This window comes from Elgaria multicarinata, chromosome 17, assembly GCF_023053635.1.
Source record: "Elgaria multicarinata webbii isolate HBS135686 ecotype San Diego chromosome 17, rElgMul1.1.pri, whole genome shotgun sequence".
Classification (NCBI taxonomy): domain Eukaryota; kingdom Metazoa; phylum Chordata; class Lepidosauria; order Squamata; family Anguidae; genus Elgaria; species Elgaria multicarinata.
In genome coordinates, this window is record NC_086187.1 from 3936785 (window position 1) to 3953162 (window position 16378).

The window sequence follows — 16378 nt, forward strand, 5'->3', positions numbered from 1 at the left end:
AATTGACTTAAGGAGGAGGTTTTCTCCCCCTCCCGTAATTCCAGTACCCAACGAAGCCAGAGATTCAGAGCAGATCGAAGGAAGGGCTCCCTCATACGGTGCACAGGATGTAGGCATGGCCACCAACTTGTATGGCTTTAAGTTAGACAGATTCATGGGGGACGAGCTAACAGCAGCTGTGTTTTATCTCCAGTATCAGCAGCTGAATGCCTCTGAATATCGATAGCTGGGGAACATGAACAGAAGGGTGCTCTTTTCTTAAATGTCCGATTGCTGAAAGAAGGTGGCAATGGGCCCATTTCTTCAAATCTTCTGGGAATGCCGCTGCCACCGCTGGGCTTGTTAGTGGGCCCCTGCCGTTCACCGTAAAAGCAGTCCCTGCTTGGTACAACTACAAAGACTGCTGCAGCGGTCTTAGGCACGCCATGTCCAAAGCAGTGAGTGCAGTCACAGGGTGGAAGTCAAGACGGGTTTGAATGGAGCTCAAGCACACTGTTCTGCCCTGTTGTTTCTTCAGGTGCCCTGAAGTCTTACCTGAGGGAGCTGCCGGAACCATTAATGACCTACGCCCTGTATGAAGAATGGACGCAAGTTGCAAAGTAGGGAAAGCACGTGCAGGGCTTTCTGGTGTGGGTGTTGGGAGTTCTCAAAGCCTTGGGACGCGTGCCCTCACTCTTGCTACGCGCTTCACATTTCTTTTGCTGTTTCTAAAAGCTGTCCCAAGACTCTCTTCTTCTCTCAACCCTACTTTGACCAGTTGCTGTTCACCATTCCCTTTTGTTTTGGGTCTCTTAGCTACTCTGTCTCCAGGCAGAGACTGCCTTTGCATTATTTTTCTATACAGTGCTTAGTATTTTAAGTGCTTAATTAATAGGAAAGATTCCAATTTTGTACCTGCCTTTCAGTTTCATCAAGTAAAGCTTGCAGTGCTCAGCAAGGATAACATCTGGGGGCATCATGTTCAGTTGTGATGAAACAGCTCAGTGTGGCCTTCGGTATATAGCAGCTGTGATGTTGGTCTCATCCTGAAAGATCTGTAAAATGAGCTGAGGTCCCTTGCAAGCCCAGAGGGGGAATGAGCTGTGGCAGCTGAATGAGACCTTGCACATTTGCATAGCACTGAACCTCTTCTCTTCCACAGTATACAGGATCAGGACAAGAAACTGCAAGACCTGTGGAGGATTTGTCAGAAATTGCCAAAGCATAACCTGGCCAACTTCAGGTAGGTGGCAAGTGGCTGTGGCAGGTTTTGATTCCCTGCGCAGAAGGGCAGCCATCTTTAGAGCAGTCCACTCTCCCTGCCCTGAGAGCCGTCTCTTTCCAGAGTACACTTTTTGCTTTTCAACTGGAGTACTGTGTGGTTTGAAAGCTAGAAGAATAATGTAGTTATTTCATAGAATCACAACGTAGTAGAGATCAAAGGGGCCTCTAAGGCCATCAGGTCCAACCCCTTGCTCAATGCAGGAATACACCTTAAAGCATCCCTTACAGATGGCTGTCCAGCTGCCTGTTGAAGGCCTCTAGTGTGGGAGAGCCCATGACCTCCCTAGGTTATTGGTTTCATTGTCATACTGCTTTAACAGTCAGGAAGTTTTTCCTCATGTCCAGACAGAATCTGGCTTCCTTTAACTTGAGCCCGTTATTCCGTGTCCTGCATTCTGGGAGGATCGAGAAGAGATCCTGGCCCTCCTCTGTGTGACAACCTTTCAAGTCTTTGAAGAGTGCTATCATGTCTCCCCTCAGCCGTCTCTTCTCCAGGCTAAACATGCCCAGTTCTTTCAGCTTCTCTTTGTTTTAACATTGGGTTGTTTGAGTGGGAGGGTGTCTGTATATTATATTTTGCATTGTATATCACTTTGAAGTTTTATTAGAGAATAGGCATATAAGCTATTGAGGAGTGTTCATGGTTTTTTTAAGGAGCATTCCTACGGTGAGAAGGGTGGCGATGAGGCTGTGTCAGGCAGTAGTTTTGGAGAGCCAGGAGCAGAGCAGATCTGACACACCAGGACATAGAAACATGGGCAGCTGCCCTGCTCCTAGTCAGATGGGTCCCTCTACACCAGCCTTGTCTGCTGCAGGGGTGGGCGAGGCACGGGCCTCACGCAGCCTCCCCGCCCCTGCTGCCCAGTGGGGGCCTCAGGTTTTAAAGACCTTTTTTTAACGCGCAAACAAACAATTTTAGCTTGCTTTTCCATGGGGGAAAGGGGGTGCCAAAGGGCAAAAATGCCCCCACCCCCACCCCGGCCTCCCACAGTTGCCAGCCCCTAGTCCACAGTGTGACTGGCAGCAGCTTTCTGGGAGGGTTTTTTTTTTTGGGGGGGGGGTGTCTTTCCCAGCCCTCTGTGGGGATGCTGAGCATTGAACCAGGGACTTCTTGCATGCCTAGCAGGGGCTCTACCATGGCACCGTGGCACAATCCACCGAGAAGTTCTCTTGCTGGAGCCCCACTGAAACGGAGGGGAGCTGTGCAAGAGCTTGGACCTGGCTCCCATGCTAATTAGTGGGGCTCTTTTTCCCTTCCCTTTTTTGCCTCCGGCATTGAGATGTTATGGGGGAGCCCTGAAACAAGTTTTCTGCTGCCGTCTGTGCACAGCCCAACAGAAATCCAAGTCCCAAGATGCTTTGTGGGACTTCTGTGCCTTCCCTTCTTCCTGGGAGTAGACAGCACAGGGAATGAGCGGAGAGCTTTTCCTGCATAACAACCCTTTTGTCCCATGCAGACCCTAACTCCGTGATCATCCCTTGCAGGTACCTAATCAAATTCCTTGCAAAGCTCGCCCAGTATAGTGATGTTAATAAGATGACGCCCAGCAATATTGCCATCGTGCTGGGCCCAAACTTGTTATGGGCCAAGAATGAAGGGTAAGTGCTTGACCGGGGCGGGTGAACCCCTTGCTGCAGCTGCGAACACTTTACTCAGAAAACCGTTACAGATTTGTCATGGGTAGCAATTTCCAGAGGCTGAGCCACGGTAGTCTGATCCAGCACAAACAACTTAGAGTCTTGTGTCACCTTAAAGATGCGCAGCTTTATTTTGGCATAACCTTTCATGGGCTATGGGCACCTGCTGAAGTGGACCCTAGTGCATGAAAAGCTCCTTCCAAAATACATTTTCTTAGTCTTTAAGGTGACACAAGACTCCGTTGTTGTTTTTGGTGGGTTGACCACAGCCCCAAATCAATCACACTGGATGAAACCTGCACCAGTATTTCTGTCCCATTTATTTGATTTTGGGGGTGAGTTGCCTGCTCCAGTAGGGAACTGGTGATACGTTGAGAGTTTGAGGGAGGGGGAAATTTTGCTTGCTGAAAATCCCCTCAAGGCGTCAGCACCGTTTCCTCCCATCTCTCCCCAGCTCTCTTGCAGAAATGGCAGCAGCAACTTCCGTGCACGTGGTGGCGGTTGTTGAACCCATAATCCAGCACGCTGCCTGGTTCTTTCCTGAAGGTAAATACCATTTGTCTTTGAATGTGTTGCTATGAAATGTCTGAGGCACGCTGGGTGGGTTAGTGCTCTGCGCTGATACTTTTGTGGCTTGAAGAAGCCAGTGGGGGACGGTGAGATTGGAAATGGGTTAACGCCCCTCACTGGGCCATGAAGCTCCCTGAACAGCTCCCTTTGGGACCGTCGTTCTCTCATCCTACCTACCACACCCAGAGGTTTGCGCAGTGTTTTGTGACGTCATGAGCTATGTTTTGTCTGAACGTTTAGACAGGGAATGGATATTCCTTGATGAGTATGAGCTGTAAGGTACTTTGATAATACTCATCATGTATATATTGTCTTACCATATTTATGTAATGACTCCTTACCTACTATGAAATGAAGAGATGCCTTTGAACTGCTTGAAAGAAAGGCAAATTACCAACGCAACAGATTAAAACCAATCTTTCTCGGCTCCAGAGATGGATTTCAACGTGTCAGGAGCGTTCGTGGGGCAGCCTGCTGTGAATTCAAACCACCTGCATACGGGGAGTGACTATGACTCTGGGACGCTGGAGCGGAAGAGGCCCATTAGCATGGCTGTGATGGATGGGGAGCTGCTGAGGAAGGAAAGGTACTGCAGCGATGGCCCCCTCTTCCTCCCCCTCCCCCTCCCCCTCCCCCCCCCCCCGCCTTTGGACAGGTGTTGGATTCTGCCATGTTAAGGCTAGATGGTTTCAGAGTCATTAAGCCAGCAGTGTTGCCCTGGAACAGAAATTGCTGTCTACCTAAATAAGAAACTGGATCTGTTTTGTCAACTCCACTGACTACGGAGGGCAGCAGGTCTGTATTCCTGTAGCAGAGAGAAGCAAGTTGAGATCCCAGAGCATGTGGGTCATGCTTTACACTTTCAGCTTGCCCCCATTTCAGACTCTCCTTGAATGTGTGTGTAATATCTGGAATCCAGTGAATGTTGACAAGTCTTTGAATGCTGGAGCACTCACAAAATTCCTTCGCATCTGAGTCTGTCAACATTCACGTGTGCACATTATCTGTTCATCAGTGGAATCTGCCACAAAATGTTAGCAAGGGGTACTTTTGTTCACAGATCCAGCCATAACCTCTTCCACAGTAGTCCGCTCCTTCTCCTCTGTGGCCACTGAACATGCTCAGTCACCATTGGGCTGAGTGGGGGGGGGTGTCAATGCCCCCTTAATGTTTATCTTCCTAATAGGGTTTGTACTTCTGCAAACCTCGGGGTTCTCCCCAGGCATGCTGGCCCCTTCCTCTTGTTTCTCAGTGGATCTGTTTTGATTATGCTCCTGCCAGCATGCCCATCCACAGCAGCAGAGCAAACGTGAGTTGCTTCCAGGAGCCACCCGCTAGACTTTAAAAGCCTCCTTGAATAAATGAGACTCTAACACCCATCTGAAAAGAAAGGGGGAGAAAGGGGTCCAGTGGATTTCCCAGAGGACGGCATTCCTCAAAGTCCTGAAATGTCACCATTCATCTGCTAATGCATACGGATAGGAACCTAATGTGGGTCAAGGGGCAGTTTTCCTAGGGCGGCTGATCATGCCAACAGTTCCTCAGGAAGCCCCTGGTGGAGGATGAGGACGGGGCCGGGGGTGGTATGATGATTGCCAACAAGCCCTTAGTGGTTCCTTTCCCCCTTGTTGCTGCAGCCTGAGGAAGATCCAAAGGTAACGTAGTAGCATTTCCTTCTCGTGTTCATGCATGATAGCAGCCAAGGGGACAAATCACGGCCATTGAAGCAACGGGCACCAGAGTTTATGGCCTTTGCAGTTGCACAGTGCCCGTAATACTGTACTTTTGCCTGAGTGCTCCAAGGAAGGGTTCAAGCCTTCCTGATAAACACAGTTCTGACTTCCTGCATTGAGCCTTGTCGGCCCCTTCCAACTCTACTATTCTATGATTCTATGATTGGGCGGGGCCACATCTGATGGGCGAAAACTCTCCAAGAACCCGTGTATAACAATACCTCTACTACCAATAACCCTTCTGTAGCTTGTCTTGTCGTGTCAGTCAAGTTCCTGAGGACTTCTCCAGCCACGTGTGGTTCTGAGAAGCTCCTAGGAATTTGTTGCTACCTAGATTCACACTATAGTTAGGCATGTGCTGCTTTTCTTTGTACTTCCTGAATTCATACTGGCACGATTCCACCCTAACAGGCCTTCCCTCCTCTTAGCAGAGTGGAAGAGCTTCCGTTTCAAAACGCAGGTCTTTTTAGTGTTGGCTTGGCTTACTACTGGCTATACTGGAGGTTATTTTGAAGTGCTATAATGGGTTAATGGGGATGCACCATCTATCCAGAGTTAAGTAAACGTAAACGTAACTTCTGTTTTCATGCTTTTGTCATTGCAAATTAATCAGGGTTGTGTGTACTCTGTGTGTGTGTCTATATATATATATATGAATGAGATAAAAGATTGGAATTCTTCATATTAGAATATGCAAATTAAGCAGATTTGCCTATTTAGGCTTGCTTTGCATCGTTCTCCTTGTGATAGGCATGAGGAGAGGCAAAGAATTCTGCATGGCACCTGAGTTCCACCTCCTTGCCATTGGAGATCTCAGTCAGTCGCCCCAATGGACTGCCAAGATTTCACTGTGCATTTTGCCTGCATGTTTTAAAGCCAGCTCTAAAGGCTAGAAGCTGGACGTCCTGGTTCTCAGGAAGCTAGATTCTGTGGCCAGGGCCACATCCCATGCTTTTCCTGGGATTGCATGGGATTGCAGAACGCACACAGCCTTGCCATTAATATTTATAGAGGTACAAATGCAGTACCCTTGGCTTAATTGTGGCGGCAGCATGAGCCTACCAGTCATTTGGAAACCAGAATCCTTTTGCACCGCTAAATAGAAAAGAAAAAGAGAAAAACCCTCAGATATACATTGGTATTTGTCAGGAGATACAATTGTATGATATTTTCTGGCATGGACATTTTCTCCTCTGCTCCTGCAACTAAATATATACACAGTTGAAATGGCTGTGGAATCGCCTGTCTCGCTGGCCATCACTCACCTTCTGGCCCGCCTGTGCGATTGAGCCAAGGGGCATTGCATGCCTTGATTCTAACAGCGCCATTCAGACCGAGTTTGAGGGTTTTCCCTTGTTGCTTCTTCGCCTGACAAGCAGCAGGGACTAGCCTCTTCTCCAGCCCTTGTAGCTGCACTGCCCCTTTTTTGTCTTTCTGTGTAGCCAGTCTGCATGGTGTGTTTACTCTCTCTCTCCTCTGTAGCTTTGGTGTCAAGGTTATGGACTTCCAGCCGAACCCCCGGAGAGGTGGCACTGTTAATAGAAAGCACACGGCCCCAGCTTTCCAGCCGCCACTTCCGCCCACTGAGGCTAGCCCGCTGGCTCAGGCCCTGGTGGAGCAGCACCCGCAGGGCCTGGGGGCTGAATCCGGCCTCTTAGGTGCTGCCTCTGCCCCCCTTCCTGGCCCAGCAGAGCAGTCCCAAAGCCAAGGCACTGAGGACAGCAGGTAAGATGGATGGAGTTCAGACAGAGCAACTCTAGTGGAGGTGTCGGTCCTGAGTCCACCTGAGTCTCTTAGATAAGGGTGGTGCCAAAGTCCCTTGATACAGACAGTACCTGCAAGCGATAACATTCCTCTGGGTCAAAGTGTGGCCCATAATTAGTCTCTGTCAAAAGGAGTGAATGTGTACACCATGGCAGAACTGAAACAGATCTGTGGTCACCTAGTGTGACTCGTGCTCTTCCCTCAACAGGTCAGTGCAGATAGATCCACGCTATATAGTATGCCACTAGCAGAGCGCAGGTGTGTTCCAGTTGAATACCTGCAAACCAGATGGCTGCAGCTGCATCAAGCAACCGTCATTGCTTCTCCCTCCCAGCCTTGAGCAGCTAAGAGCTTCCTTCTCCTGACCCTGTAGCTAGGCCCCGTAGCTTAGGCATAACGTCGTTTATGCCGGAGTGGTGCAGGCTGTGTGCCTTCCCCAGCCAGCGTTCTGGAGTCCTTGCTTCACTTCAGCTCTTCCGTTCATGCTGAAAGCAGGGAGGTCTGACTGGAGGCATGGGCTCTTTCAAGAGGAATGTGCTCTTCTGCTCCTTTGTCTGTTTGTGACTGTGTGCTCTTGTAGCTGCAAATAGCGCAGTAGTGAAGTATGTACCCTTGAATAACAACCCCACCCCCATGAATACTTACAGTAGTTCGCCTTTGTGTCCACACAACCCCTGATGCATGTCTGTGTGGAAAGTGTGTAGATGTCATTTTGGGGAGCAGGCGGAACCAGCAACTCCGAAGTCGAGTTTTGGCTCAAGCCTCTGAGTGAGCTCTCCGGGACAGTGTCAGCAGGGGCCTCGTGCTTGAGCCCAGGCCCAGCTTTGTGGTGATGGGCGAAAACAGGGTCGCTCCACTCGCTTTACCCACCTATGACTGTCAAAAGCAAAACGGGGTGGGGCGGGGTGGGGCGAAGGAGGGAGTCCCCCCGCCCCATTCATTGTGAAGCAGAATTCACCAAGCGCTGGAGAGCCAGGGGGTGCACTGGCTAAAGTGTTGGACTGGGAGATCTGGGTTTGAGCCCCCACTCGGCCTTCCTGGAAGCCCACTGGGTGACTTTGGGCCAGTCCCAGACTCTCAGCCCAGCCTACCTCACAGGGTGGCTGTTGTTGTGAGGATAAAATGGGGAGGAGGAGGATTATGTACGCCGCCTTGGGCTCCTTGGAAGAAAATGCTGGGATATAAATGCAATAAATAAATAATAAATAAATAATTGGGAACAGTGAGTGGATGCACTGATGTCTGTAATTTGTGTCCATCAGGAGCCAGAGCTCAGGGGCGGAGCCCACGCTCCATAGGCCTGAATGGGCATCAGCAGTGCAGGATGGGGAGGAGCTTGCATGTCTCCTAGCAATTCTCTCTGCTCCGTTGGTAGCAGCCCTTGAACTGCTGCTGCAGGCAGCTGTGGCAAAATCCAGAAGACTGCGGAGCTGAAGTCCCCCTCCCCTCCCCTCCCCTCCTGTTGGAGCTACGGTGTTGCTGCGCCAAGCGGATCTGATGCTTCCCCTTAGGCTCAGCTTGAGGAAGACCCACCCTGTATTGATGACCCTAACCCCAGCCAGCTGTGTTGAAAGGGCCAGCAGTGCGTTGCGTTGAGCGCCAAGGCGGCAGGTCTCCTCCTGCTACAGGGGTTTGATTAGTATCAAAGGAATCAACACCACTTCTAGACGTGTGAGCGCTCGAGGACAGAAGACGCAGCTCTTGCCTCTGACCTAGGCCTTTCTCTCTTTCCAGCAGCTCAAAGGCCAAGGACTCCGCACCCTCGACGACTCCTCCGCCCACCAGAAACGGTGGACCCGGAAGCAGTGCGCCGCCTGCCGGCAGCAGTGCCGGCCAGCTCTCCGTCGGGCAGTCGCAGAGCGCTGCTGGGCCGAGCCCACATGCCCTCCGGCGAGGTTGGTGCCAAGCAGGCCTCTTTCCAGGGAAGGGCTTGGCGGAGGCCTCCGTGTCTTAAGAACAAGCTGCTGCCACTTCTCCAGGCTCTGCCTTGGAAGGACCTGTGAAGACGTTGCTCTTCCACAACAGTAGCGTCACTGCGGGGGTGGGAGGGGAAGGGAGGGGGGACCCCAGCGCGGACAGCGGTCCTCCTTCCAACGGCAGCTGCCCAGGAGGAGGTTCCTGGAGTGTCTGGCAGGACAGTGGCTGCTACAGCTGCTTATTATCCTGCACCAATAGAAAACCGATATTTGGGCCGTGTTAGGCGTTTTTAATGTGCTCGTTTTGTGCGTGTGTTTTCATTTTGCTGACCAACTCTTTAGGGGATAAAGCAGGGTGGAGGAGGGCGGGTGGGAAGGGCGCAGAGTGGAGGAGGGCAGGTGGGAAGGGCGCAGAGAGGAGAAGGGCAGGTGGGAAGGGCACAGAGAGGAGCTCTGCCCCTGCAGAGGAGCGGACGAGTGATGAGGCTGGACTGATTCAGGCCAGGCTTGGGGAGTGGCAAATGGAGGGGGCAGGGAGGGGGCTTTGCCCAGCATGGCAGCAGGTGTGAGAAACGGAGGCAGAGAGCCGGGAGGGGGCCCATTCTCCTGCAGCCCTTCCTCCATGGGGGGCGGGGGGGGGGGTCTGAGGGAAGGTGGTACACCAACCAACCAACCATCCCCCTTCTGAAAGCGGTTCCCAGCAAGTGCCTGCTCCAAAACCCCTCTTCCCCCTTTCCCGCTCTTTCAACTGCAGTTCCTAGCAAGGGGAGGAGGAGGCGGTGGGAACAACCCGGAGGCAGCTGGTTTTAGCCCACATGCTGCCGCCTGTGATAACGTAGCCGCCCCGTGACTTCCACCTAACCTTTTCATGGGTGGCATGCTTCTTCTGAATGAGCCCTCTGGGCAGTGAGATGGAGATGAGCGGCGTGTTTTTGGTGGGTCCCCGAGGGCACGGGACCCCCCGGGCAGAGAACCTGCACGCTTTGAAAAGTTTACTTAATGTTGGTCTGTGGGGCGGCAGGACGCTCGTGAGGAGGCCTTGTGCTTGAGAGCGATTTCAGCCACGTCTGCTAATGCGTGTTCTTGTTGGCATCTCTTGCAGCGGTTAAGAAGCCTGCCCCTGCCCCTCCCAAGCCAGCTAACCCACCTCCCGGGCAGCCAGCCAGCCAAAGTGCCCCCCCAGCCCCTCAGCCTCCGTCAGTGTCTCCTAAGCCCCCCACAAGAAGCCCTTCCCCGCCCAGCCAGCATCCACACCAAGGTGGCCCCCCAGTCCCTGCTGCTCCCTCCCAGGCCTCTGCCCCTCGGCGGTACTCCAGCAGCCTGTCCCCAATCCAGGCCCCCAGCCACCCACCCCCGCAGCCACCCACCCAAGCGACGGCAACGCCTCCTCTGCAGGCGAAGACCGGCAGCCCCGGCTCCCCCCCTTCTGTAGCGCCTGGCTCTGAGCATGGACCCGAGCAGCCCTCGCCCACCCCTCCAGCCACGCCCTCGCCCCCCGACACACCGCCCCTTGAGAAGCACAACGCCGGCTCCCTGGCCCCCCAGCCTCCTACCCAGGACGCGCCACCAGCTCAGTCGCCGACTCAGACGGGCACGCTGCCGAGGCCGAGGCCGGTGCCCAAGCCGCGGAACCGCCCCACCGTCCCCCCTCCGCCCCACCCTCCCGCTCCTCACCTGGCTGGAGACAGTGCTCTTCCGGGAGGACCCCCGTTGACTGCATCCCGCGTAGTGACTGGTAAGGACTTGCTGAACATATCGTCCCTTAACAAGCAGAAACCGTGTGTGGAGGGGACCGGATACGGCTCGAGTAGCCACACAGTCCTCACTGCTGTGAGGCCCCAAGCTGATAATTGCTCAAGGAAGCATGCGAATAACATGTGGAGGAAGCCAAGGGGGAAAGCAGCAGGAGGGGGGGGGGGCTTCCCCAGAAGAAGAGAGGCTCCAAACTGGGGGGAAATGAGTTCTGATCCAGGTGGGATTAATTAGTCAAGTCAAAACGGCCAAAAAGAAAAACAAAACTCCTTTGATGTTTTGTGGAAGCCAACCCAGAGCTGCCTTTAAATCAGGACAGCACTCTGGCTTCAGAGGAGGAAGGGTGACAGTAGCTGCCAAAAGTCTGATGGAATTGCAATTACTCAAGTTTCTAGTTCTCATTATTATTATTGGTAGTAGTAGTAGTAGTAGTATCCCGGCTTTTGCCCAATACTGGGCCTCAAGGCGGCCTTATGAAATTTAAAACATACACATTTTAAATGTGATGACAGAAATGCCAAAGGTGTAGATCTTTAGAAGCCGACACCAAGCATTTTTAGCTATCAGCTAGATTGCAGATTTCAGCATAAATCAGCAAATGCTGTCCTGAGTTTTGACATTCAGAGGTAATGGTTCCCATTATTGGAAAACTGAGAAATTTTTAACTGCCGGACAACTGCAGCAACATTTCTGGTGTGTGGTTTGGGGTTTTTTTTACATACCATTCTTCACTTCTCTCCATTCCTACTTCCCACCAACACTGCACAACCCTTCCTTTTCCCCGGCCCCCTGCATCAAGACTGCACTCCTTCACAACATCTGCATTGAATAGCAGCATTCTATGACTTGACTCTTTCTTCTCAATATTCAGAATGTTTCAGCATTCTGTGACATCACAGCAACTCTGCTAGTCATGAAGCTCACAAATAGGCAGGGTCCGTTTTTGCTGTATCACATGAGTTGCTCATTCCACTGTGTCAGACTTTAAGCTCCCCAGCCAATGACCATTTCAGAAATGTAAACTTGCATCCAGAAACATTCCATGCAATTATATGGACATTAAGAAAGCTGGAAGAGTTCCATTGCCGTCAGGTTGGGGCTGGATTCCCCTTCCGTGCGTATAGAGGAGGAGGCTGACGTGTCCTTCGGAGCACACCCACCCTTGCTAGCTAACACAACAGTTTCCGTGTTGATGCAATCACGTGTCGTACATTTGGAAGGCAAATTGCATCCATTTCCACATGCTCACTTCTATGCTAATTCTTAGACTGGATTTAGTCTTCCTTGTGCTTAATCTTAAATAACACTATTGTAATAAAAGCTGGACTTCTTGCAGGCTGGAGCAGCTCATGGCCCTCTCTTAATTTTAGCAGACCTCTAACTCAGTGCTGAACCTTAACGGGCTGCTGGATGAGATATTTAGCTGCACAAATAACCCTTTGAATCCCCTCTAGGTGGTAACACAACTGAATATAATATTCTAATTGAGAATTTTATTAAATAATCTAGATGTTTGACCAGCATTATTCAGTAAGAACTGAGATTGGAAATGGTAAGAAGAAATGAGGCCTACCGATTGGCCAGAAATGTTGCAAATGCATAATCATGGATGCAGCTTTGTTCCTTACTAACTGGTCACCGTGGTAACATGGCTTGCTTGCACCTGGACTAATCCTGCATGTGAAAGGAGTGACGCTTCTCTTGTGGTTCTTTCCTCTCCCCCCCCCCAATCTTAACGCACTCACTGGATATATTCCAGGATACTGCCCCATCCATGTTTTGCCCCTTCTGTCATTGGCAGCGGGGGGTGGGGATGTCTCCATCCCCTCTGGAATATGGAACAAATTTCTCATAGGTCACAATGCGCATGCACACACATGGCATCCCTTCCCTTTCTCCATTCTTTACTGGGGTCGGGTATTTGGGGTGATCTCTTGTCCGGTGGAAATAAAGGCCCAACCTCTCAGGGCTCAAAAGGCAGCACTGAAGATCTATGTGTGTTAACTTGTACTCCATTAACTAGACTTGATGCTGTTCCCCTTATTCAAGACCCCAGAATGCAGCACGGGGTTGCAGGGAGGCTCAGAAAGAGGCTGCTTGTATGAATTGAAAGATGACATGAACTGAAAGTTCTTGAGCAGCAAGAAGATCTTTGCCCCCAGTAAGCAGCGGAGTGGGCAGGTGTGGGCGCCCCTTCTCCTGGAAGAGAGTGCAAGAGAGCACTCTGACTTTTGGACTCAAACCTTTTAAGGGAGGAGAGCTCTAAGTGCAGCTACAGTAGCATTGCTCTGTATAGCCTCTGCCGCCGCCTCTCCTCAGCTAATGCTGTGGCCCAAGCAGACAGAGAGGAGGTCGTCGCATGCCTTAGAACCGTTCTGGTGCAATAGAGAAGATGAAGCAGCCAATTCCTGAGTGCTTCTTCGCAGGACAAGTCTTCTGCTTTGGATTTGCCACTTGCCAAAGCAGCTCCAGAGAAATTGGCAACTGTAGGTTGGTCACTCTGATCTCCAGGCTCAGTACTTATTCAGTCCAGCCGAGTCGCTGGAGCAGCTTCACATCCCTTTGAGGCAGTGTTTCCGCTTGTGCATTTCCATGTTTTGGGGGCCACGGCCACTCAGCTAATTGCGTGGAAAGCAGTGTCTGTGGAACGTACTCCAATAGGAGTGAATGAATTCCGGTTGACGTAACTGAGCAACAGTCACGTGCGATGTCAAGCCCTGCCCCTCTATGCTGTAGTGCTCACGAGGAGATGGCCAGGCAGCTGCGGCCGGTCGTAGTAGAACAAGGGGAGGCTGCACTTGTGCCTCCGCTGGCATGGAAATCCGGAGGTGCAGGCAGAGCCAGGTTTATGGTACTACTCACCACAGCGTGTTTGCATAAGGGCCTTGTTCTGTCACCTTCAGGCAAGGGTTTTACATTTATTTTCAATATTTATATTCCGCTCCCCATCCAGAAGATTTCAGAGCAGTGAACAACAAACAGAATAAAAGAATAAAAACATACTAAAATTATTTTTAAAAGAACAACGTTTAAAGGGGCATGACACCTTTTTTAACGTGTGACGCAGGCCTTCGCATTTGTGAAAACAAGTGCTGCTTACTTATGAGACAGACGCCTGATGTCCTCCCAGCTTTTCACTGGACAAAGATGACATTTGCTGGTGTAAAACTGTCTTTCTGTGCCATAGAAGGTTAGGGATGTGTTTGTTATTGCTTTGGCAGTTCCAACTCTGCCTGCTTCCAGGTACTGGTAGAGTCGCCACCCGCAGCACAAGGGCCCCGCATTGTGACTCCATAAGCCAGCCAGCTTTTCCCTAAGCATGAGCACATCCAGAAGAATAAACGGAGCCCTGCTTCCACAGACAGGGGAGCTGCTTCTCATGCCAAAACGGTCTGTGCCTTTTGGGTAACCTCTTAGTTGGCAATAACGGGACCCCAGATAGGTGGAGTATCTTGCAGTCGACATGTATGGCAGCTCAGTGTCTCTAGCCAATGGCTTTCTATCGGCTTCTCTTTTCTTGTATAAGCCCAGGAATAGGCCTGTATGCTTTTCCATACTTAAACTGTGCAAGTATGAAATTAGGATCAGGGCAAACTCCCATCATCCTGAGAATTTTCTGGTTTGTTCCATGAAGAACTAGTTTCTAGTCCATATGGCTACAAAGATACATTTTAAAAGTGTGCAATGGTGGCATTTTTTTGTCAGAGATGGGAAGTGCAGAGCCAGACTTCCTATGGATCCGTGCCCCAGCAACTCCCCTTGTATGACTAGAAGAGAAAATTACCCCCCAAAGAAGTTTAATTTGCAGAATCCAGTGTTGTCTTGGCATAGTGTTGGAGAGGAGAAGGGTTTACTAAATGCAGAGTCCTGTGCATAAGCTTCGGTCTGGTTGCTTTCCTCTCTCTGTGTGTGTTTCCACGGGAGTGCCGTTTCAACATTTGCATTGTGTCTTTTTAATGTCTTTTCTGCACAGACTCCAATTCCACTGTCCAAGAGCAGCCACGAGGCCTCCCTGGCATGGAGCTTCCTACAACAGAGTCGGCGACTTTGCCGAATCAGAATTCACACAACCACCTAGTGCTCGACATTGATCATGATTCTGAAAGCACTGCTTTGTAAAAGAAAGAAACCACTCCAAGACACAGTGGGAACCGAACTAGTCAAGTCTCAACAGTGAGAAGCTTTAAAGAGAGAGAAAAAAAAAGATATGGCAGGGAAGGTAACCATCTCCACTTGTGTCTCCAGAAAAGAACCCTGACCCATATCGGGAGAAGTTTAATGATCTGTGTCTTGACAAAGGTGCCTACGTGGAGGCTATGATGATCTGGCTGTTGCTGAAACTTGTATAGGAAGCTTAATTGCTGCTGTTAACCAAGATGGCATTCGCCGAAAAATTCCAAGAGAATCCAAAGCAATGCATGTATAATGGAAATAACCTCCTTTTAAAGGCCTCTGCTGAACTCTTCTTCTTCATTCTTTGCTCTTACCAAGGAGGTGGCTCGCAAGAGACACTCCCGTCTCCGACATGCTGCAGACTTTTTGTTAAAGTATGAACCAAATAATCGCCACATATGCAGGGAGTGACTGCTGGTTATCGGTCACTTCTCCAAACGGTGGATGTATCCCTTGTGCCTTGATGGACTGTTATACTGTAGAAGGAAACATACTGTCTCTCTAACCATTTCAGTGCTACTCTTTTTTTAAAGTATTGTTATTTACACCTTTATTTTTCATAGTTATTTGTATTAACCATCCTGCTTTGGTTTCTGTAACATCCATAGACAGCTGATGCGAAGCTGAAAACGTTGGAAAATGTTTATTGCTTTCAGTTGTTATAAAATGAGTTGAAATTTGAAAGTTATTTTGAACCTTTGTTTAGATTCATCTACTGAGTAAAACTATTCTCACTTTCATTGCTGTAAGAAAAAATTATTCTACCTACTTAGGGCACGTCTAGACCTAGGGAAGGGAGGGGGAGATGTCACCATATTGCGAGATCCTCCCCCTCAGTCTACATGCGGTGCGCGATGTCCTGGGAGGAAGAGGACGTTGCACCTGCCATTTTGGGTTCGTTTGTTTTTATCGAAAATGAGCGCATGAGCGCTCCATCACTACCGTAAGTTGTTTTTTAAAAAAAAGATCCCGTTCCTCCTACCCCACCCCCAATGGGCACGGAGCTCCTGAAGAGTTCCATGCCCCATGCCCGATTCCTGGCTCCTTGCATTTACTTGCGAGGAGCCAGGAAGAAACCGGGATGGCTGCCCACACATCCCGCAGTCCCGGGACGATCCCGAGACCGTAGGAAAAGTCAGAATTAAAGCCGTCCCGACTATCCCAGGGAAAGGGAGGGATCATTCCTCTCTGCCCCTGGGATCCCCTCTGCATCATGTTGGACGCACAGGGATGATCCCAGGGCGATCCCTGGGATATCACCTGGTCTAGACATGCCCTTAGTCTCCAGCCAGAACAACTGCCCTATTCAAGACCCATCATTTCCTGTTATAACAAATCCAGGTGTTTGGTTGCCTATTAGTTTGGAAGAAAGGGGGCCACCTAAAAATTGGAGTTGTTTCTACATACCCAGGAGTCTTTCTCAGTACAAGAACTATATGGGTGTCGTTGAAAAGCCATTGGGGGAGGGGTGAACACTCCATAAAAGCAGCCTGGCAAGAACTTGTAAGCTTCTAGGGTGTATTTGGGGGGGGGGGGAGGAGGCAGGAAAAGATGGAAATGGGGTTCCAA

General features: G+C 50.5%; 1 protein-coding gene across 6 annotated transcripts in view; it reads left to right on the forward strand.

Moving 5' to 3' along the window:
- Window positions 1-15549, forward strand: part of ARHGAP17 (Rho GTPase activating protein 17) — a 73674-nt gene extending 58125 nt beyond the window's left edge. For 2 of the 6 annotated variants that reach the window (XM_063143156.1, XM_063143150.1), the window contains 9 exons: window positions 518-599; window positions 1142-1222; window positions 2749-2862; window positions 3356-3447; window positions 3904-4057; window positions 6687-6929; window positions 8703-8863; window positions 9987-10619; window positions 14610-15549. In XM_063143156.1, coding sequence (XP_062999226.1) covers window positions 518-599; window positions 1142-1222; window positions 2749-2862; window positions 3356-3447; window positions 3904-4057; window positions 6687-6929; window positions 8703-8863; window positions 9987-10619; window positions 14610-14755 — 1706 coding nt within the window. In that variant the 3' untranslated portion in view covers window positions 14756-15549. Of the gene's footprint in view, window positions 1-517; window positions 600-1141; window positions 1223-2748; window positions 2863-3355; window positions 3448-3903; window positions 4058-6686; window positions 6930-8702; window positions 8864-9986; window positions 10620-12145; window positions 12189-14609 lie in introns of all 6 variants that reach the window. The other 4 variants (XM_063143152.1, XM_063143151.1, XM_063143153.1 and 1 more) reach the window with 4 other exon arrangements.
- The last annotated feature ends 829 nt before the right edge of the window (window positions 15550-16378 follow it).